The 24,309-nt window shown below is 39.9% G+C and overlaps 2 protein-coding genes across 2 annotated transcripts in view; both read right to left on the bottom strand.

The window, feature by feature from the left end:
• The window catches only part of ppp1r37 (protein phosphatase 1 regulatory subunit 37), a 44,607-nt gene extending 28,897 nt beyond the window's left edge, over positions 1 to 15,710 (bottom strand). Inside the window, exon 1 of the mRNA XM_022768593.1 lies at positions 13,919 to 15,710. Coding sequence (XP_022624314.1) covers positions 13,919 to 14,663 — 745 coding nt within the window. The 5' untranslated portion in view covers positions 14,664 to 15,710. The remainder of the gene's footprint in view (positions 1 to 13,918) is intronic.
• Positions 15,711 to 17,866: 2,156 nt separating this feature from the next.
• Positions 17,867 to 18,283, bottom strand: LOC111238896 (late histone H2A.2.2-like). Its single transcript, XM_022768615.1, has one exon. The coding sequence runs from the start codon at positions 18,281 to 18,283 to the stop codon at positions 17,867 to 17,869; it is 417 nt and encodes a 138-aa protein (XP_022624336.1).
• Between the last annotated feature and the right edge of the window lie 6,026 nt (positions 18,284 to 24,309).

Raw genomic sequence — 24,309 nt, 5'->3', positions numbered from 1 at the left:
CCAAGCACAAAGGTGACACTAACAGTCACATATTATATGTCAGGGACACAAATGTTCCTACTTTTGTCAAAATTGCGATGGGTTTCTTTTGGAGACTGTCTTCTTTTTTTATTCTTTCAAGTTTTACCTCTCATTTTTCTCTACACCCATGATGCAAAGTAGCCCTGCAATCATAAAAACACGTTAATAACTCACTGTGGTGGATTCAAGGTAAGGCTCACCGTCATTCATGCAAATTCCAGGGTTTCATTGGCATCAAACCAGGACATTTTTATTTTTTATTTTATTTTTTATTTGACCCAATTAGTCCTAATTTACATTGTGTACTTTATCGACAAAACATATCTAGACACAGCTCTGTTAATTTAACCTAAATGCCTCTGCTTCCCAGTATGGAAGAGTGCAATCTTGTAAAATAGTAGAGAACAGTGTGTGCGTTCCAGTGAACACTGTGTCCTTGGAAAAGTGTTATTGTGCAGAGTCGCTGTGGAGCAAGTGTGTGTGTAAACACTTCCTGAGGGACAGTGGGGTATTGGGGGTGGGGTGTCCCATGCTTACTATACAGTATTTTCACGCATTGCTCATTAATTATAAAGAGAAGTAGAGGTGAGCCTGTTGGACACAGAATAAAACAAGAAGATGGGCCCATTTGTTCTTATGAAAAATAATCTATCACAACTGTACCCAAAAGCAAAGAAACGGTTGTATGGAAAATTACGCTGAACACATCAGAAAAAAAAATATAAGAATGTGAAAGCAGGGAATGGTGAAAAAGAGACAGAAAAACAGAAACCAGTAACAGAGCTACTTCAGAGTCAAATGTTCGATGTTAAGTAGAAGTCAGAGATGTGAGCTTCAGGGCTGCAGGATCATTAAGAGCTGAGCTACAGCTGTTGCCTGCATTTCTGCTCGCTCTGTCCTTGTTTTATTGCACTCCCTCCAGTGCTGCTGGTACATGTATGGAGGGAGTGGTGATGAGGAGGTACACAGAAGGGGGAGAGAGGGAGGGAAAACAACTGCTCCAAACAACATCTTTGAAAACCAGGTTACGAGGAAGTAGAGAGCTGATGATATGCACGGTCAAAAAAAGGTAAGATTACACTGACTGTGCAAAAAATAAAAAATAAAAAATAAAAAAAAATAAAAAAATAAAAAAATAAAAAAAAATAAATCACTAAATCCACCTCTTCCTCTGAGAGACAATACATTTAACTACCTAGATGACTGAATATCGCACTGCTAAACAGCTTAGGAAGGTCTGATATTTCATAAACATAGTAAAGCTGTCAGGCAATATTTTTCCTTAGTTGCACTGCACCATACTAAATTTGCTCTGACTATCCCTTCAATAGACAGAAACCAGCTCTTCATGTTGTACTGAAGACAAAAAAAACACACAAAGGGCAGGTCCGCTGCTTTAAAAACACCCTGGATTGAAATTGCAGGTGTGGAGAGACAAGGAGATGAGGCAAAGATAAAGGAGTGAAGGGAAGGTCCATCTCTGCTCTGATTCAGTGCATCTGCTTAATGACACAAACAAGCAGCACACCCCTTTTTTCCCCTGTTATTGTTGTTGGCCACCATCCACTGTCCATCCAGTGAATTAAGCTGAACAATATCATACAACAACTCTTCAGCTTTCTAACCCTCACACATTTCCCCACATTATTATAGAGTTAAAGGTCAATAGGAAATCAATACAATCAAATCTAGATGGTCTCAGTATGGCAACAGATCTGGAAACGAATTCAGGATAATCTAATGTGCTGGGGTATGCTCCTCTAACAGTCTAGTGCGGCATAAATATACCAAATGTATAACAATACCAGATTTAATGTTACTAAATTCTTCTCTAAACTGTGTGTGTTTGAACTCTACAATAACATCTTCTGGCTTTGTTGCATCTGCGCAACAGTGCACAGCCAGCTGGATTGGTATCTTGCGGCGAGGAAAAACTGCAGGCAGCGAGGGAGGTGTACCTGTCATATATTATAAATCAATTACTTAAACTGAGCAACTGGCAGAGCTGCAACAAGTATGGGCACATATGCTCAGATAAGAATGGTGCTTAGAGTACGTCAAAGCTTTCTAAAGAAAGTATTTTTTTAAAGTGAAGTTACAGTTTGTCTTGGAGCTATAAAGCACAGGGCGAGGTCAAGGTTTTCAGTAAAAAGTTAACACGTCATTTTACTGTAACAATGGCAGTCAGATATAAGAACAGTAACTTGTAATTAGACACCTGAGGTCACAGTCAGCATGGCAAATTCCAGCCACACATAATTACACAATACACAATGAATCAATACAATTCATTGCATTGATTCATTTCACCACCAAACTCCTCCACTTCTTAGCCTGTACTTGGTGTACATGTCATACATTCACCTGACTTGTGAAAACTTGTACTTGCAACCGATCATTTGGGCCTTTTCAGGGGGGTATTTCCGACAATTTCTGACATTCACACTGACTTTAAACAGGGATTAGCCAGCTATGTGGAGGTGACAAAGGATAGGGGAAACCAATGCTGTAAACTAATTTGTTTATTTTCGGTTACTGTCAATAATGCCACCTTTTTAAACGCTGCAAGTTCCTTATATCATCTCATCAAATCAAATGTTGCCTAACAAGCCTCCTACTATGCAAGTATGGCAACTCATTAAAAAATGATGTATCATTATTAAATGCAGCAGCTAAAAATACAAGACTTTTTTCCTTTGTAGCTGAACAACATCATAACATTGTTGCAGTCAAAGCCTCTACCACCACCCACAAAAGGTCAGAACAGATCGACCCAGAGCGCCCACAGTGTGAGCGTGGGCTTTTAGTACCAGACTCAGTTTGTGCTAGTCTTACTGGGACAGATGAGTGAACTGGTGTAAACCATCTCCATCTCCATGACAGGCTATTATATAAGATATAAAGTCAGGAATTTTAATTTGTGACTGTATTGTTTCCACTTTTTCAGAGCAGCTACCTATGTAACGTGCGGTGAGAGGCTACTTGTTGCATGATGAAGCACAAGTATTTGTTGGTGTAAGAGATCAATAAACAGGATAGGGAAACGGCATCGCATTTTGATGACTTGGTGAAAAACATGGTATGGAAGTAGGACTGTGAGGATTGTGGGGTTTGACTTGAAGCACTGCCCATTCCCCCCCCCCACATATTCACACCTGGCCAATTGCTGCAAAGACAGCACAACCATTGGATTGTTAGTTTTGGAAAATTACAAAATAAAATTGGGCAACACTGACACCTCCCTTTCTCCGAACTTATGAAAACAGCTTTCCATTGTTTTCAGACTTTTTGAAAAACATCTAAAAAGGAACATGTAAGGGCCCTAACTATTTTGTTACGAATCTCTTCAAAAGCATTTGATGTTGAAGCCAAACCTTTAGGGCCTGTATACACACGTAATTTTTATTTTTCAAGGTGCTGAAAAAGAGCTAGCACCTCACCTACGTAGAGGCTGCTGTCATAAGGTGCTGAAAGATGTAGACAGCCATCATCTGAGCACAAAATCACCCTCTGCCCGCTCTTGCTCCTTTGTACAACAAATCATCATTTCAGAGTAGCTGTTTACTGCACTGTATCAAGGATAAGTACAGATGAAGGCTACCTGAATTCTTGAGAAGGCATTCTAGTGAAGTCTGACCCAATTTCTGTACATGTCCGTTTATCCTCGTCAGCCTTGACATCTTTGTACCGTCATTACTCACTCTTATTCTTTGTTTAACTTACAAGAAACAAAGTGCAAACACACAGTCTGCAGGTGGTGCTGTGCTTTCTCCCCATCCGCCCAACAACAAGGAGGAAACAAGCAAAGACAAATGTTTGCATGTGTGCAGACAAAGAGGCGACTATATTTGCAGAGACAGACATACGACTGAGAGACCTGGCACAAAGAGAGGATTCCACTGAAAATGTTCAAGTTTCATAATGTCTTGAATTTATTGTGTTTAACTAGTCCGCACATACTGGTTTCACTAGTTAAGAATGATATAGCATGCTCTGCATTTCAAAAGCTTAAGAAAAATTTGGCAGAGACTGGGAATGTGGTGAAGACTGTACCAGCCTCAGACAAGCTGCTGTTGATAAACACCTGACCTGCCATCTGCACACATCTGGAACTGCATAGACAGCTGGGGTTTCAAAAATCTTTGGTTACATAACACAAATACTGCACTTTTCCCACTACAGTCCTTTCTCTTACAGAGCTAGTCAGCTTGATGACTGACTTACAAGGCAACAAGGTAGGCACCTTATACTTGGACAATGTCTTCGGCAGCAGCTAATACAAATAATGACCTACAGCAAATACCAACCAATCCTCTTGAAGGATTAGCATGCTGATAGGAGGGAAATGCTTCCATAATTGAAAGCATGTGGCCTCTGGAAAGTGATATCCACCTTGAACTGATCATTTAGACATAATTTATTATTATTAGCTAAAATGTCTGTTATGAAGTGTAACAGCAGAGAAACCAGTGTTGACAGGTTACATGCTTTGAGAAGAAATTACTCCTAACCAGAAGCTCAAAAAAGGTGCTCCAAGACTGGGTACAGAGCACTTACTAACACATTGAGGCCAGCTGTCCAACTAACATTATTCTTTTTCAGATGTATGCTGACATCTTCAGAAGTCCTTAGGTGATCTGCTGCCCCACTGACTGAAACCAGTCACATCTGAAAATGGTTTGCACTGTCAGTCAGTTAGGTATTGTACTGTTTGCATCTTGGTGCTGTCAGATGAAGATCCTGCACACATAAAATGTCACAATATATTTATTTATTTGTTTGACATTCATTATTATCTCAATTTATCTTGTTTGGCGTCAAAAATGTTTTATAAGACCAAGGATAACATTCAGTACAAAAACTACAAAATGGTCTTACAGTCACATTATATTGGCTACATTTGATAATGCAATTTATTCTCTCTGTTTGGGCCTTTTATACACACTATGCCTACCCTTTCTGAACATGGTCTCCAAAGCGGATGAAACTGAAAACACAGGCTACCTGTTTTAGACTGGATGAGGATAACTGAATTTAAGGATAACAATGACCTAAGTGTGCCCAGAGACAGCCAGTGTTTATGTAGCAGTAAGAAGCCAATGTTCTGTCACTTCTAAAACACTCTGATCACTAATTTTAAATTATAAATACAACTGTATCATGAGTTAGGCTGTATTTAAACGCCGCACAGGTAATCAGAGAGAGATGATCAGAGAAAATTGAGCTTTTTCCAAAATGCCCTCCAGAGTGTGCAAAATCTGAAAACACCAGCGAGGTGCTTCAGTGTTTACGGGGTAAATGGAGCTTTGGAGCAAAATGATGACCTAAGCCAGTCCAGTGAGGGTTGGGGGCTGTGTGCCAGTAAAGCTAAGACAATATTATCTCAAAATGTTACTGTGATCTATAGCCAAATACACAGCAGAGCTGTTACTCTTAACCTGGTTTTAATGCAGATTTTACCAGATGATGTCACGATTATAAAATTAAGATTTTAACTTATCACTGCAGTGCAGCAGCTTGGGAATGACTGTAGGTTAACATGTAGCATTTATGGGCCACTGTTTAAAATGACAAAAAATATGTAAATGAGAACACCTACATAATAAATTGTATTTAAACACCATACAGGCGACCACAGAGAGCAGGAGGACAGCAAAAGCATGTGTAATGGGCTGTCACTCGGCCGGGTAACCAGCTGCGTGAATAGCCTACTCACAGACTGGGGCTGTGAGGCAGAAAAGTTAAGAGGATACTTTTTGTGTAATGAAATTTTAAACATGGATACAGCTGATGATACTGCACGGCTGTTGTCATTAACCTGTATTTATATTGATTATGTTGTTCAGGTGGTTCACTGTAGACAAAGATCTACAAAGATCTTTTTAAAAACAACCAGGAAATGCTAAGGTGAACGCATTTTGTTTTCACAAGAAGCAGCATTTTCAAATTTAGGTGGCTTGGTGTGGACGTAGTCTACATTGAATACATGAAATTGCGTATATTTTGAGGTGACAACAGAGATGTATGAAATAACAGGCCTAGCCTTTAGGCAAACTTCCAGAGACGGGTGCAAGTATGTTGGAGGTGGAACACAGAAGTGCTGCCAGCTCCTACTTAACATGCAAGTGCCAGTGTTCAAAATAGCCCCCCTCTCCCAGTCTCCAGTCCAGTTCCCTGCCATTTCACACTGCTGTGCTGTGGGTGGTGACAGCAGCGTCATTCACACATGACAGCTGGCTGGTCAGAGGTGGGGCAGAATGGCAGAGTCTGTGGCACTGCTGCTGTGTGCTTCTACCAGTCTGGATGACAAGACAGGACAGTAGGTAAACACAGCTAAGAGATAAAATTCCGAATTTTAGAGGGGAGCTGCCTTATGCTCTAAAACAGATAAGCCCAAAGTTTAAACTACCACCTAAAACCATTTACATAACCTACATCATACAGTACATACTGTACAACACAGGTTTGCATGAGGGAGAGGATCAAAAGCAAACCAAGTACATTTGATGGTTTCTAATGGTGTGGCTCAAGAAATGGCAAGACATCGTAGGAGTGTGTTTATGCAAAAACCCTGAAATTGATTGCAAGTAGTGGCATGCAGATCAACAATTACTAGAGAGCACACAAGGTAAACTGAGGCAGGACCTGAACTAGAACTACTACGACTGCAAAGTTGTAGTTTACATGTATGCCTGTCCAGACTTTGAACGAATTTAATAAAAGGTACAAGTATTTCCTTTCTAAATGCGTGATATAAGGATATATAAATATAAATGATATGACTTCACTTTGTCAAGCTTTGTTGTGTTCCTTGCTCTGCTGTTATGTCTACTGTAGTATTATGTAAGTTCATTTAGAGAAATAACAGACAGAATCAAATTCCTTGTATGTGTTCACATGCTTGGCCAATAAAGATGATTCTGATAAAACACAAAGCTGTCGCCATGACAGCAGAAAATACGTCATTCTTAAACCTGGATGCTTCCTACTACAGCTGCACAATTAATCAAAATATAATCGAAATCACAATGGCAAATCACAGGAGCTGCAATGATTTGATAAAGGCAAAATGTGTCACAACATTGCCATAAGCGTTGTGGTGCTGCAGAGATACCCTGGCCTACAAATCATATTCTCCAGATGTAAAGGAACATGTTTGTTTGGTATAAGACCAAACAAAATTCACATCATCGTCATTTTTAAATTTATTTCAGTGAAAATGAAATGCAGAAACGACCATCCCAACTGAATGCATATCGCAGTATCTGGCAAAATAATTGCAATATCACTTTTTGAATATCGTGCAGCCCTACTTCATACACATAGGCAGCACAGAAGATCTTCTTCGGTGCACAGACTTATGTACATTTCGATTCTGGATCCAGTATTGAGAAAAATTAGGGAAAAAATAGTTGAATAATGGCCAGAAAGGGTGTTTTTGCACAACATTATGATGTGACAGTGAAGTTGACCTTCATAACTTATTTTATCCTATTCGACATTTGTGTGAAATATTAGCTTGAATAGAGTATGGCCAAAAACATGTTTTGTGAGGTCACAGCGACCTTGACCTTTAACCACCAAAATTTAAGAGAGTCCAAGAGGATGTTTGTGCCAATTGTGAAGAAATTCCCTCAAGACGTTCCTGAGATATTGCATCACGAGAATGGATGGACAACCAAAAAACAATGCCTCAGGCCATGGCTATCATCAGTGCACAGGTATAGAAAACCTCCAGGTCTCCAAGAAAACACACACATACCACACAATACTAGTTCTCAAATTTCACACCACTGCGCGCACGGCATAGATCTCCAGTATTTTAGGTTTGTTTGCACATTACTTCAGACACAGCAAATATAACTTGACAGTATATAATATCACAATATGTCTATGTTGACTTCATTCCTTTAGCAGTGTAAGACATTATAACTGAGCATCAACAACAGCCTCTCTCTTGGCATGATGATGGTTAAAAAAAAAAAAAACAGAGCAGCCATTTTAAACGATCATCTCCCACATAAAACCAAGCCTGCGTCTGAGAGGAAGAAAGCTGCCAGACCAGATGGAGAGTGACATTATGAGCGAACAACAGTTGTATCATCTATTTTTAAATGAGGGGGCATTTTGTGCAACGTGTAGAGAGTGTAGGTAATATTTGTCACGTCCAGCCTCCTCAGGAGTGATAATGGCAGGTATGGGAGGGGGAGAGCAAGCAAGTCCTGTTTGACGAGGACAGAAAGTCCTTTGCAGACGTTGGGACAGGATGAGAAATCATCACAGACAAAAGCTGGTTTCAGGAACTGGCATGTTCTATGTCTATCCTACCAATTACTTTCAATCCCCAGCTTTATTGGTAAAAATGACCCATGCACTACAGTGCAGACAGACAAAAGGTCAACGAGCAGGTATCATCACAAAACAAGCACTAACAGGTGCACACTTTCTTAAATTTGCAAGACAAACAAAGATGCATGTGTAGCACAGACAGTCAAAAATGCATAATGGATGAATGTACAAACTGGAGCATCCCCAGAGGGCTGATATTATCAGCAGGTATTATCATGCCACAGATATATGGCACCAGCGTGTATTGCTGACTGGAAAAAAAAAAAGTCAATTTAGAAACAGTGTCATCGCCACATAGTTTATCTAGCAGACTCCAGTGTTTACAATACTTTGCAACACCTGAGTCAGCAGAGTAGCTGTTTGACAGCTGAGCAGATGCTGGTATGAAGTCTTGTGTCAGAGTAAATAGATGTCCCAATCAAGTTTTACTTGGTTTGAACGCCGAGTTCTGATCTCAAGCTAAAACAATGACCGTAGTTCATTATTGATTAATAGAGAATTACTTGGTAACTATTGATTCTGTAACTAATAATTGATTATCATTAGTCATTTTCCAAGCAAAACATTTGCCTGTTTGGTCCTCTCCAATGTAACAATTTGGTGTTTTTTTTTATCATTGTAAATTGAATATCTTTGGGTTTTAAGACAGTTGGTCAGATACCTGTAGGTATCTGTAGATGTCACCTTAGATTCTGGAAAACTGACATTTATAAGCAAGACTAATTGATTGAGAAAGTAATGTCTAGATTAATCAATGATGAAAATAATTGTTAGTTGCAGCCTATACTGATCAAGTATTTATAGTGTTATAGATCAGTTGCTCAGTTGAGTACACACTTCACGGATATTAAAGTTAGTAACTCAAAATGAAGTTGTGTACAACAAAATATTCTTCACAAGTCAATTTCTCTGCATCCAAATGTATATATGTACTCCTATCATTTTCATTTATTTTAAGAAACCATAACAAAACCAACAACTCAAAAATCATTACAAGTATTACAAAAATAACACTGACAAGAGATGAAGAAGACTCCTAAAAGCACAAAATGATCAATACATTTTTAGTTTCATGACAGACACCAATAAGACAGCTTGCATTATCAGCTTTGCAACTTTGATTTAACACTTAAATTTTTACAATCATGTTGTTCCCAATAAGACAAAAAAGCATCTTTGCAAATCTAAAAGGTCTTTCAGAATACATAAAACACTGTCAACAATCATGGTAAATTTATCAAATGTGCTATGTCTTGGTCAGATGACCCCATAAAGAGACTTTTATTTTTACTCTGCTGGCCTTATTGCCCCCGCCCCCCCCAAATCCAGTACTGGTCCGCCTCTAGTGCAAACTGAACTAACTCCTACATTTACAAAGCCTTTGTCCATTCTCTACACTGAAAGCTTTGCTTATCAGTTGGTAACTTGGTCCACAGCCATAACACATAACATTTCATGGGTCACAGAGCCTCTAATAACCTAGTGCCAAGTGGGCCTTGGGTCTGATGACATGAGACAGAGCTGCACGTAGGCCAAAGAGCATGGTTGCTTGCAGGATAAACATTAATGTGAAGGAAAGCTGTATTACAATAAAGTAGTAGTCCTCTAGTTGAGGTACTGTAATACTTAACTATTCTGTATGGCTACTGTGTATCATGACTTAACAAAATCAATCTGGTCTGATGAAAGAAATTACTTAGCATTTGCTTGCAGTATGCACCAGTGTTTGTGTAAAGACATGCTTTGAGGATTTAAGCTCAAACTGCACCTAGAGTGAATTGGCTAGCCAGGGAGAAGAAACAGGGGAGGAGGGGAAGCAACGCAGCATGCTGGGAAGTTCAGGAATCTCAGGATATGATGTAGTATTTGCCCAGGCCTGGAGGGAAAGAACAAGCGTCCCTCAAGTCTAGACAGGGAGAGGGGTAAGAAAAAAGAAAGACTTCTGAAGAGTGATATTATCTAACTCAGACCAAAATGACATTCAAGTTTTTTACCCTTATGCTGTTCAAATGTATGCTGCCAAAATTAAGCTCTTGAGTGAAGCATTACAAAAACAGTTCCAAGAACTGCTGCTGGTCTGTATTTTTTGGTTAATTCTAGCCTCACACATTGCTGTAAGCTGATACCACAAAACTGGATGAAGTAAATTCTGGAAAAATGAGAGTACCAAGAAAGAAATAGGAATATGACACCACAGCTGGCTATTATTGTTCTCCTGGCTCTATTTCCTCCTGAATCCCAGGTGTTTATTTTAAATGGCAGCTTTCTTGACTCTATGAAGTTTAATCCTGTTCAGAAACTCATTTCGTGAGAGCAATTAAAGAGATATATGCTGCTTCATGAACACTCAATATCCATCTAACATATTCTTCCCTCTGCTCCTACACCAGTAACTCGTGGTGACCACGAATGAAGCTCGAGGCTCTGTGAGCTCAGACCCTCTTCACTGTTTTGTTTCTGACAGATGACATGGGACAGGGACCTGGAGAACCTGACACTAGATCTGCAGATAAAGGGTCTGGATGGATCGTGGATCTATTGTGGGACAGTGCTCACTTCTGAAGAAGAATGAGGAGCCTTGGGGTGGATATTCAGATACATTTCATTTCCTGGACTTACGCGACACACAGACACACACACAAACACACTCGAATACGAACATGTCCTAAAGACAGATGGCAGAAACAGGACAAAGGAAAAGAAATCCAGGTGAATGTCAAAAGTTTAGGAAGTTCACCACTGACAGACCATTAGAGTTATTTAACAAATTTTGAAAACAGAGTGCTAGAAGTAATTTCCAAAATGAGATAAGATTTATTAAACCTTGGGCGTTTTGTAATTATTTAGCTTCATTAGTTGCAAAAAATTACATTATGCAATTATTTACAGTGGATGTCTATAAATTTTTCCAGCTTATTAACAATTAACATGTATGTGCTGTCAGCTTTGGGTATATTTACAGCTCAGATCATTTAGATGACACAGTAATCCATTTAAACTCCAACCATTAACTCAATTAGTTTGATAAAGAATTAGATGTTTTATGGAATCAGTGGGCAGACACAGTCCTCAAAACAGTAACACTTTGAGATTACCAGGAATGTGTAGTTTTGTCTATAATACACTGAACAGTGGTAAATTCTATATAACTACTTCGGTGCTACACTGAATCACTTTATTAATCTATTTTGGAGTTCAAATTATTCTGACACGCTTGACTAAAATTGTTCTGATAAATTTAGCCCAGTCTTATCTTTGTGCATATTAAAAACAGAACATTCTGTATCATGTGATTAACTTCCCCGCCATCGACTGTCTGTGTACCTCTTTCTAAAAACTGCACAATCAGCTGACCTTTGGATCTTAAATCAACTATATGAAAAACTTGCAGTGATAAATAATCTCAATCCACACTACAGTCACCAAGATACTTTACTGTTCCCGGCATTGGATGTTTCATAAGGGCTCAGAACTCTTGGCTAACTGGATTGGACTTTGCCCCTGTAGTGTGTGGCTTAAGATATTTCAGGTCCAATTTACTATCAGAGTGGCTGCCTGGCATGTGGACTATAAAGTTGCTGATAGTTTGGAAAAGCAACAGGGTTAAATGAAGTGGTGAGGGGAATAGATGCTATAAACATGTAAATTATGTTGAGTGGGTAGAATATAATTTACAGTTACAAAATGTGTTAGGATGAACGGCTGAAAACATAAGTGTCTTTCTGACCAGTTGCAGGGGTGTTAATAGAACAATTCATATCCAGCTGAACATGAGGCAGTATTGGTTGTGCATATTAATCTTGCTGCTTTTGTGCTTCTTTCTACTACCCCTCCCCCATCTGGACATTTCGCACCACTGACCCTTGCATTGCCCTGGCCTACATTTTTGGTTTTATACACCAGGAAAAAACACAGGACTCTCACTGGCTTACCCTTACAGCCACACGCGTCACACAGACACTGAGACTTAAGGGCCTGGCTGACAGCATACTCTAAATTAACACAAATCTGGCATTTTCTCAGACTACCATCAGCTGTGTAACTATGTCGACTGCCGTCACAGTGCTGTGAGCAAACACCAGTTTTCGCACTGTGACTGTAAGTTCTGTTTATTCAATGATGTCCATTGTCCACACCAGATGAAGGAGCGTGTGAGTCATAGTCAGATCACACACGACTTCCCAGCTCTTCCAAAAAACATTCAACATGAAACTACTGTATACTGAAGCAGTATAACTCTACATGACAAGAACTAGACTGCAAAAACATAAACAAAATAGAATAATAAAAAGCAAATTACCAATATTATTAGTCCTGAATCAGGACTGGGGGCAAGAAAAGCCGCTTGGACAATTCCTACAATATTTACCTCAGTTACTGGTACACAACAATGTAGCCAAAAATGCATTGTTTATGGCAATAAAAAGCGCATTTTGCTGTACTATAACTTACTCTATGCAATGAGAGTAAAGTTGAATTTAATCAAAAGATACAAAAAAATTGCACAACAAATCAAATTGTATTTCACATTATGCTTGATTGTATTCATAACACTTGGATACTGGTATATACATAAATACTAATCTATGTACAAAAATAAATTCCAAATATATTTGATCTATTTGACTGGCAGAAGAAGTTATTGGTTTTGAACATACACTACATTAATTCACACTGGTTTAATGTATATGACTGTATATATTTTCTCTTCTTATCTGTATTTTGTTCCTATTTAACTGTCTGGTGTTTTGTGCTACTGTAGTGCTAAATGTACTTGCTGGGTATCAGTTTCATTTTACCCTAAATGTATGACATTTATTGTAAAATACATGCATATTATTAAATGGAAGACTAACTGTAGAAATAAAAAAAAGATCTGTTGAGACTTTAAAGATTTGTTACCTTATATCAACATAGTAAAGGCAGGGGCATATCCTGCAAGAGTTTCCATTAAACGTGTTGTCACTGAACAAACAGGAACCTACTGTGGTAAAATGGCACACCTCAAGGAGTGGTGGGATCCACTCACAACACCGCACACAGCACAGGCCTAGGACTATATTTAGATATGTAGGTGCATTTGGCCGTTGGGAATAAGAAATCTACTAAGACTAAGCTATTTTGTTATTCATTTGACAATTTAAAGTCAGAAGTAAACTTATGTTTGAAAAAGGGGTGGGAGCACAGGCGTTGCCTGAGATCTGAATAGACTGTAAGCTTTGAAGACAGACACAAAACAACAGTCCCATCAAAGACCGGCACACTGATACAACTCCAATGCATCAGTGTCAACATCCATACACAATTCACATTTTTACCAACAACACAGAAATATGTACCATGACATGGCACATTTTAAACCCAGTCTAAATAGAGCGAACAGCTTTTTTTTTCTCCAGTCAGGAGCTTGAAAATGTTGTTATAAGTCCTATGAGAATTAATTCTGGCAAAATATATTGCACTGACATGTTCATACAGGCACAAGTAGGATAAATATATAAAAGTCATTCACACATACACACGTGCAGAAACAAATACACAGTATTACCATGTCTCCAGGGGTCCTTGGGCTCCACTGCTCCAGAGACAATGTCCTCATCTGAGGGAAATGTCACCCTTTTGCCACTTGGTTTCTGTTTATTGTCCTCCTCCTCCACCGAGGGGTACAGTCCAGCCTGGTCTGTGGCAGAAGCCTCTGTGCTACTCGTCTGGCTTGCATCTGACGGACTTTCTGCCGTGCTGCCCACTGGGACATCCTGAGACGTGGACTCTGAGTCTAAAGTATTGTCTGACAATGACCTGACGTTTGTCGATTCAGCTTCCAGCACCCCACTCTCATCCAGACTCAAATCCACACCCATGTCCATGTCCCCACCATCATCTCCTTTACCCACAACAGGATCAGTGTCTTTCTCTTCCTTCATTTGCTCCACCCCAATATCGTTCTTGTGCTGCTCATCATTAGAAAAGATCAAGTCAGTGGGATTCGCTATCAGAGGGGTGTCAATGGCACTGCTTTTTCTGTTTCCATTGACCTCATCAATTTCCAGTGTGTCTTGTACCTGGTGGTTATCCTCCTCAGCTGTCTGAAGGTTGTCAGTGAGCTGAGGCATCAGGTATGTTTCAGAGGCCTCTGTGGGAACAGTATTTTGCTTTTCTGTGTTACTATCTGTCATCAGTTCAGAGATCCGAGGGGTGACCCCTTCTGTGTTGTTAGTAGTGTTGTGATCATCATCAACATTGCCTTTTGTCTTGACATTGCACAAATCTAAACACTGCTCTTCGATATTCATGTTTTCATTTCCAGTGAAACTCAGTCTTTAACTGTGCCAGACAGCCTAGATATTAGGTTCAACAGCAACTAGGAGCCAGATGACATGGATGAGCCAGTCTCTCACAACAATATATGTAGATGTGCACCTATCCTGGTCCTTAATTGACCAAATTATATGCAAGTGCAATCAAAAAATTATTCCTATACCTTGAACGGTTTGTTGTATTGACGGCTCTTTCAATTTTAATTTTCACCAACCCCTGAATCACAGGTCATTTTGGTGCATTCTTGAAAAATTAATTAAAGTGCAATTTCACACAAATATCAATGCAAGAAATATGTGATACCCGCGCGAAATAGATAGTTTCAGTAATTATTTCTTTGCCAGGCCAGGCAACTTTGCTAAACTATCACCCAGGCAGGCAACCAGCACTTAATAATTTCTGCCAACCGTGTCCTTAAGCTCCAAGTGGGAACCGACTAAAGGCTCCCTAGTCGTCAGCACATTGCCGGCAGTATTTAACAGGACCAGGACAGTCAATTCAAATGAACAAGTCACTCAGGGTGCCTCCATTACGCTAGCAAAGTGAGCTTACTGCCCGATACCAAACTGATTCATTTGCATGAATTTGAGAGAGCTAACGTTAGCTAGCTTGCTAAAGTTGTTGCCCAACAATGACATCCAGGCCCGTGTGCGGTCGCATGCCTGCTTCTTTGAGTGAGCTCGTCTGCTTCCCCACGACAAAGTCCATTCTCCTGTGCCGAGAAAAATATTTTCCGGTTATAGCTCTTGTCTCACCCTCTGTCGCGCTGCAGGTCGGCTCGCATCACTACCCTCGACCAGCGGCAGCCAGAAAAAAAACAGGCGTCACACTCCGAGCAATGGGCATGTTTCGGTGGCTAACGTTGGCGCTAGGGAACCGTACCGACGCTAGACTTGCCAGCACTAACAGCGTTAACTATAATGAGATTATACTAATGATATTCCGACCGGGTAGGTCCCGTAGGTCCCTCTCTATCCGGGAGAAGTCTGTTGAACCAGTTTTTATCTAGCAGTGCCATTCGCTAGCTTGTTGAAGTCCAACAACTGTTTGTTGTTCACACGTCTTACGTCAGCACGTCGTTACCCACAGGGGTACGTTCAGCAGACGCAGTGTTACAGATGGTTGAGAAAAAGGCATAAACACATTGATGTATTTGCATAAACTGGACAATATTTGAAAGGTTTACAGCAATATTGAGATTATAATATGAAATTAGGAAAGTGAAATAGTGTTGCTTACTTTGATCGTAATCCTTCCACTCCAAAATATATAATGTATAACAATAAATAATCGATTTGATTATATTGTTGGACAAAGTCCACATCTAAAGTCCACACAGTGCAACAGTAATGTGCAATAGTTTTACTCACTAAAAGTGAAGTGAGGATGCTTTGAAAAATAATGCCGTGCATCAGTAAATGTCATAGTAAGTATAGTAAACAGCAAAAACGAAATCAACTCAACTTTACATCCTGGTGTCTTGGAGAACTTGCACAATTGACAGCTTCATTGTCTTCTGTTTCTTCTGCTGCTTGTGGTCCCAGACTGACTCCATGATTATAAGATCTTCTTGTTGCTGAAGATAAGGTTTTTACGACTCTGGTTGTGTGTTTGAGTTTGTTTTCATCTTGCAGAATGAATTTTGGGCCAATCTTGGAATACCCTGATGCTATTGCATGATGGATAAGAATTTAGACATCTACAGTCCCTAAAACCTTTCCACAGTACTGTATGACCTTAACCCCCAAATTTTGAGTTTTTCCCCTTGAATTACCTAATTACAAGGATGCATTGAAAGCAGTGATTAGTATGTGATGATCAAGAATGTCTGAAACACATGGAAATATTATTGCCAAACATCACATTAAGTTTTGCAGTATTTAAATTTTTATTCTATTTCATACATTCTTACATTATTGCCATGTATGAACTGATTTATAACTTATTTTGCATTTGTTCTGTGATGTCTGATGGTTGCACAGTTCTGTTAATACAGAAAAATACATTATCTGATGTAAATCTGGATGCGCCCACTTTAGACAATGCTTTAGTGCATGTGCCGACAACCCAAAATTCTCCACCAACTCCACATGTAGAGGGTGTATCTTCATCAACCAACGTGTGCGTTGGCATGAGTGGGGTTTGCAAAACCCCAGACCTTTTGGATGAGAAGTATTGACAGTTGTGATGCAAAATTAGGTGAGATGATTAGTGTGCAGTAAACAATGCAGTTTCATGTCAGGATGGTTTGGTAAATGTCCTAGTTAATTTGTAGGAAAAACAATATTTGAGAAACTTTCAGTCTCAGTATTGCACAGACTGGAGAGTGTGAATGCTTTCACTATCATTGTTTCTTAGCTTCAGCAGCAACAAGCCTGTCTGAAAGGAACATTTCTCATTGAAAGCGAAGAAATTACAAGGGTTAATTTGAATACTTTTGGAATAAAAGTTATGTCCAAACTAATCTATGAAGGAAGTGGGTTTCAGAGATGTAAAGTCTAGAACCTACAGGCAAATATCCCAACTATACTGCCAGGTCATCTTTATGCCGACCTGAATTGACCTGCTGTCAGGGCAATTCAGTCAAGTGCTGTCACAATTCAGTGGCTAAACAATTCAAGATGTTAAATTACAAAACAATTAAAGTGGCATAGATACAATTAACGCCAGTTAGTCTTGTCATTTTGTCCCTGAACATGGAACATTTTGGCCTGAATCACTCCTGCAGCAGGTCATCCTTCCTTAAGGTTTTGAGATGAAATGATCCTGTAACATTGTGGTTCAGTCAAGATTTTAGTGATGACCAAGTAAACAGCCTCTGTGTTAAACTTGCTTTCCTGATTTTGGAACTTAAATCCTCTGCCACAAATGCATCAGTGTAGACTTCCTGCGATAGACACATCTACACACACTGTCAAGAACCCACACCGACATTCACAACCTGTGCAGGAACAATAGCAGGGTTTGAGTAAAGAAAGTCAAGTTCTAATGGACATGTACAGAAAACAAATAGCCTCTAAACAATCTTAAAAACACACAACCCCACCAAAACACACATTCCTAGAAAGCAAGGTGTACAGCATTTCCCCATGACTCAACTAGTAAGGAGACATACATCCTTTTAAAAAAAATGTAGAACTTTAATATGATAAAAATTTCCAAGACTTAACATTCACGATTAAAACTCTTGAGACTCAACATCTTTGGCAGAACTGTCATCTTTGGGTGCCTTGGTCTTCTTGGGGAGAAGGCTTGCCTGGATATTTGGGATGACGCCACCCTCTGAGATCGTGACCCCTGCCAGCAGTTTGTTGAGCTCCTCATCATTTTTCACTGCCAACAAGATGTGCCGAGGAGCAATGCGGTGCTTCTTGTTGTCACGGCTAGCGTTTCCTGCCAGCTCCAGGATCTCAGCACAGAGGTACTCCAGGACAGCCGATAGGTAAACTGCTGAGCCAGTGCCGACTCGCTTAGCGTACTGGCCTTTCCTGAGCAGCCTGTGGATGCGGCCCACTGGGAAAGTGACCCCTGCCCTGGAAGACCGGGACACTGAAGATTTTGGTTTGGGCACAGCTTTCTTTCCACGCCCAGACATCTTTAGTCTGAGTTTAGAGAAATACTTTAGTGTAGATTACAGATTAGAGAAAACACACAGGAATTTCAAGGTATTGTCAAATCATTTGAATAAATCCTCACCTCAAACTAGTTACTAAAACAGGCCGATACTCACCAGATACTCAATAGTCACCAGTACTCTGCACTTCTTTCAAGTAAAGATAGCAGCTACACACTGAAACACAGAACACTACTTTTATACAAGTCAGGCGGTAACGTGTTGATTGATGACACCTGGCTCCTCAGTGGCATGGAGGTATCTCACTCTCCAGCATTTTACAACACTACTGGCTGTCTGATATCTGTATGAGCCCAACCTCCCTCTCACATACAGTACATTCTGACGAATAACACTGCAAGAGGAGACTTTTGTCTATCAGATGCAAATGTGGTTTATTTTTATGCACAAGCACAAAGCACAAACACAAAGTCAATTTATCAAAAAAAAAAACAAAAAAACAAACAAACAAAAAAACCCAAACACCTGTGTGAGCTGAGTTTGGACCTGCAAGTTGTGAGGGAGGAATCACAACAACTGGATGATGCATGCAATTTGTAGCTGCTAGATTTTTAGAGTGAGAGAGGCAGTAGAGGTTTAGCTGACCATGCTGATATACAGAGTTTGAATTAGTGGAGACACTTTAATTCAAAAAAGGGAAGGTGGGGGGAGATTTCAAGTTTCAGTGCAATTTTGGAAGTACAACCTCCCAATAAAGTATTTGAGCTCTAAATTTTAACTGCTGTGGGTGAGATTTGTAAATATATTATGGCAAAGAACAGCCACAGTAACTGACTTAATTACAATTTCAAGGTACTTGTGCTTGAGTATTTTCATTTGTAGAACTTTATACATCGACTCAGAGGCAAAAATTGTACTTTTTACTCCACTGCATTTATTTTTACAACCATAGTTACTTTGCAGTCTTTGAAGATTTTACATACAAAACTGATGCAAACAGTTTGTAAAGCATTTTGTAACCAGTGCTCTGTGTTTCACCCATGGACAGATTATGAGACAATGGGCCCCTATGTAAAAGCCCCCCCCACTACATGAAAGCAAGAGCCACAGATTCAAAGTGACATCTTTGTGGTTGTTTTGTCTCTCTGTAGTCATTTTGTGTCTCTTTTTGGTTGTTTTGCATTCCTTCAGTTTACATCTCTTTGTGGTAGATTGGCGACCCTTTCTGGTCATTTGATTGACTTCCCAAGAAGAAATGTCCCCATCAGTCACTTCATAGTGAGGCTCTGGCCTGGAGCCCTCTGATCCCTTGGATCTCTTGGCCTGTGCCCAGAAGGCCCATTCAGAAATCTGTCCATGATTTCACCTGACTGGAAGATACATTTCTCCACTCCATAAACATAAAACTGAAAGTCATAAGTTAAAGGTAGTGAAACTCCCCACTCGCGCCAGAACAATAACAAATGTTATGTGTTGGTCAAGGTAAGAATCACATCCATCTCAATGTGCTACTTAACACATACACATTTGTTTAAATCATGACAGTCATCACTCATCATTAGCACCTTGCTGCTAAACATGGGACAGACACATTCAGTATGTTCATGTTCACTCATTTGAGAATGTGATAGTTTCAAATGAACCATCAACAGGAGATAGCAGCATGGAAAAGCATCAGCAGCAGATGGCAGCACAGACCTCAGATTTAACCTGCAGCCTGTGGCAGTCTGTCTTTGTTTTATTTTTTTCAACTCATGAGACATCGTTAATGATGGAGCACTTAAAAAACCACACTTTGTGGTGTCATGATCCTTCACTTTATGATTAGGTGCTTGACCCTCCCAGAGTGCCTAATGTGCTTACCAACTAAATGCTTCGGGGAGCAATGACTCATGTCCCACCATCGTGTACAACATCAAGTGTTTCAGTATCAAGTGTTTCATTCCAACACGCTCAGAAACACACACAGATAAACAGAGATTATTCGTATTTAAAGCTCTGAAAAGAAATTCATGATTATAGTAACCCAAAATTAGTAGCCCATGTTCCTCTACCAGTATTTTTTAGAAGCACATGTGTCATTTTTGTGGCGATATCGCATTTTAGAGGTGAGACACAGATGATACTGAGCATCTAAGTTTGTTGTTTGTTGTTTTATTGCCATCATGAATCAAGGTCCACTTACTGGCTTTTTCTGGAGTCGTCAATTGTATCACATAGTCTTGAGAAGCACACTGCGAGCTCAGCAGCTGTTTATATTTCATACACAACTTTTTTTTCTGCATATCCATAGCACATATCACCTTTTTCAGCTACTAAGTGTGTGTGTTTGTTGATCCATCCCCATGACAACTGACCGCAATCGCTGCCTTCTGATGAACACAATGTGATGAGGTTGAAAGTTCCAGATAAAGCTACTGAGTGAACCTTGAGTGGCTTTGTGAAACTACTGATGAAACAGTTTTATTGAATGGACAGAAGGGTTTGATGTTATTCAATAGAAGTTGGTGCACAAGGGCTTATTTCTGATTAGAGAACATACACAGATTGTTAATAGGACTGTGATATTTCATATGAAACTTGATTGATTTACACTTCTTCTGTCTAATATGTTGCAGTATGCATTAACATGTGTTTGTAAAGGCCCTGAAAGGAGTTGTCAGGACATTTTAACTCATCTTTCCTGCACCAAACAAGGATTTAAACTGTCAGTGGCTTACATGAGTTGAGCAGAATGGACGAGGTAGACCTGACCTTGTTGAACTACAAGTAAATATCTTAACGTCACACTAGAAGCGCCATGTTTTCTCAGTTTCTTTTTGCTTTAACTCAATGATGGGTTGCTCTGTCATTGTCAGTATCCTCATTGCCAAATTTGAAAGCAACAAGCTTCGTCCTTTGTACCATTTGCCTTCTACCCCATGCACCGGCAGTGAGAAATGGAAGAAAGAAAGAGTGAGAGACGTTTTGACCGTTTGTCTTCACTTTAAAATATGGCAAAGGGCCAATGGCAGAGCAGCGGGAAGACAAATTAAGCAGGGACCTTCCCAGCAGGTTGTCCTTGGACAGATTGAATATGATTCTGTTCAACCTCTCAACATCCTCCCAACACAAAGAGGACAGGACGGGACTCACAAACTGTCACAGAGCAGATCCCAACACATGTCTCTGCAGCCTAACTCTCAGGTATGTGAAGTATATAGCCAGGGCACACATTGAGCTGGTTCCTAACACAATTTATTTGCACTCAGCGGAGACTACATCAGTGTATAAGACTGTAAGCCGGAGCTTTTCATCATGTGAATTGTCATCATCGAGACAAGCCATTTGTTTCTGCGCAGTTCTCCTGAGAGTCTTCATCTGGATAAAGGCTGAAGGCCCTCTCTATTTATTAGCAACTGTAGCTACTAACACTGAGGTTTGCAGTCTGCTGCCGAGTGAGGAGAGGAGATGAAAGGAGGAGCGGAGGAAGCCGAGAAATGATCCAAACATACGATTAAACCCAGAGATTGAAGGCAAAACCAGACACAGAAACCCCTAACAAGATTTCTTTTGTGTCTGCTAACTCATGATAATTTAGATAAGACAGTTCATCCTCTCGTTGTACAGCATTTTTCATAAGCTGTTTAATTTACAGTTAGGTCTTTTTCTTTGTGCCACACAGGTGGACAGGTAAACAGCGAAGACAGCCTCACTGTCTTTCACTGACTCAGGCCTCTCTCTCTTTTCCCTGAACAGTAATAAATCTGTAATTGTGGCTTTAAGGAGGATTATGCTGTTACTTTGACTTCTAGTTTTTCCCCTTTCCTCAGCTTTATGGAGATGTCAGCAGTGGACTACAGGAGATTGTGCCTGATCTTTCGGAAAGCAATCAATCTTCCACGTGAAACTAACTCAAGGGTCAGCGACTTCTTTCATACGTGCATACTTACTCGTACGATTATAGACATACTTATACATGGAAGGAGTGGTCTTGATATTTGAATTCCTGCCAATTTTTATTGCAACTGTTCACCTCTTTCATCATCAACCACTCTTCCCTCCTTCATAAATTCTCAGATGACAGCGACATTGGAGCCCTGACAGCGGAAAAATGTGTTGAATACGCCCGTCCCCTCATGTAATCCGAAGTTAATAAAGAGACAATTAATGTGAGGTGTCAACACAGCAATTGGAGAGTGAGTCATTCTCGGAGAGGATCCACTTTAATCATGAAACCTTATGGACACCCACAGTGCAGCCTGGTGTCCCGAGGCCCCAGGATCCTTAGGTGCTTGAAGTCTGTCGCCTCCTGATTGTTTTTCCATGACTTCTTCTTCTCTGTAGGCTCACTCCCGTTAAATAAAGGAGACACAAAACTATGCCTCAAAGTCATTTCCCTAGCGAAATCTTACACTTTCTGTGTTTATGTTTTTTATGTGCAAGTTTTCATTCATATGAACATTAACCTCATTACTCTGAAGCAGCTTTTAAAAGGAATAGGTTGACGTTTTTGGGAGAGACTCTCGTACGCTTTCTTGCCAAGTGTTTTATGAGAAGACTGATGCCACTCTCATTGAATATAAAGCTACAGCCTGCAGGTGCTCAGCGTATATTTGCATAAAGACTGAAACACAGACTGACGCAAGGTGCCGGTAGGCAGATTTTGGTCAATCGTCAATCTTCTGATCCAACTCTCTGCAAGAAAGCAAAAATGTGCATTTCCAAAAATATTTAAACGATTCCTTTGAGGAGATGAGAAGCAGAGAGAAACAGCACTAAAGGTCACTAAAGGTCATTGAAGAAACAGTCAAAAGAGATACTTTAACTAACCACTGGTTCCTATTTTGTATCTGACCTTTATTCACAAAGATCACATTCTGTAAACTGCTGAGAACAAAATAGGGCCATTAAGTCACTGTCCCATGAATCGCTGTATCTCTGCCTTCGTTAACGAGACGTCACGCACTTTGGTCACATGATTACAACAGAGCACCAAAACACTGTGAAATGTGGTTGAAAGCTCTAGAAATAGCTGGTAAATTGACTTTGTGTTTAGATTTTTTGTCAGACTAATAATTTAAAGGTGAAGAATCAATGTTAATACTCCTATTTTTTAGATACTTCAGTGTTTTTTTTTTGTTTTTTTTAAAGCTTTAGTAGCCTAAGATGTAGGACAGCCGTAAATACTCAGTGGCTGACATGTAAAATACATTCCACATTTTCACATTAATGAATGGACAGACTCAGGTGTGCTCTCCCAGTTCCTCTGCCTTGATGTGCAGGCCAACTCTTTCCTTTGACAAGCCTCCAGATCCACCAACACACCGCTGGGATGTGGAGAAAAGCTGGAGAATCCCTTTAACACTTGTGGTATTAGAGGATGCTGTTCATTTTTTCAAAGTCGGCAACACACAAATTACCCCGTGTTCTGTACCTCCAGGAATGCACACATGCACAATTTAGATGATTATTTCCTTTAAGAATCATTTTTTATTATTAATTAATTAATAAAATAATTATTCTTAATTTATATTAGGAGGAGGGCTAAAGTAAATTGATAACAACTCAGGATGGTAGAATTTATAGTAAATTATTTGTAATAAATAAACTCTAATAAATACATATGCACAAATATGGAAATATACACTAATGTCCTACTACAGTTTGTGAGTTGTGGTTTAAATGTTGTCATATCCATGCAGAATAAAAGAAGAAGAGGGAAGAAGATAGCAGTGTGTGGGTATTTTACAGCATTTTTGCACTAAGCTGTTCCCTCTCTTGAGGGCACTTCCGTGGTCAGATGAAGGAGTGTGCTGAAGCCACTGCGATGACACTGGACTCGTTAGCCACTGCTTGGGGGAGGTCATTGCTGCTCAACTGGCTTGTAAAATCTGAGATCCATTGGCTGATGCTAATATCTTTCATGTATGAGGATCAGCTGTTGCAACTGCTTCTTTACATTCTGAGTGGATGCTGATCCTGAACTTGCTGAACCTCTTCGGTGAGCAGAGGAAGCAGACTCAGTGAGTGTAACTTCACATTCTGGCCAGTGCTGATAACTCGAA

Source organism: Seriola dumerili, unplaced genomic scaffold (assembly GCF_002260705.1).
Source record: "Seriola dumerili isolate Sdu_G_001 unplaced genomic scaffold, Sdu_1.0 BDQW01001731.1, whole genome shotgun sequence".
NCBI classification, from domain to species: Eukaryota; Metazoa; Chordata; class Actinopteri; order Carangiformes; family Carangidae; genus Seriola; species Seriola dumerili.
The sequence above is the reverse complement of the archived record's forward strand: the minus strand, read 5'-3'. Positions and strand labels throughout refer to the sequence as shown.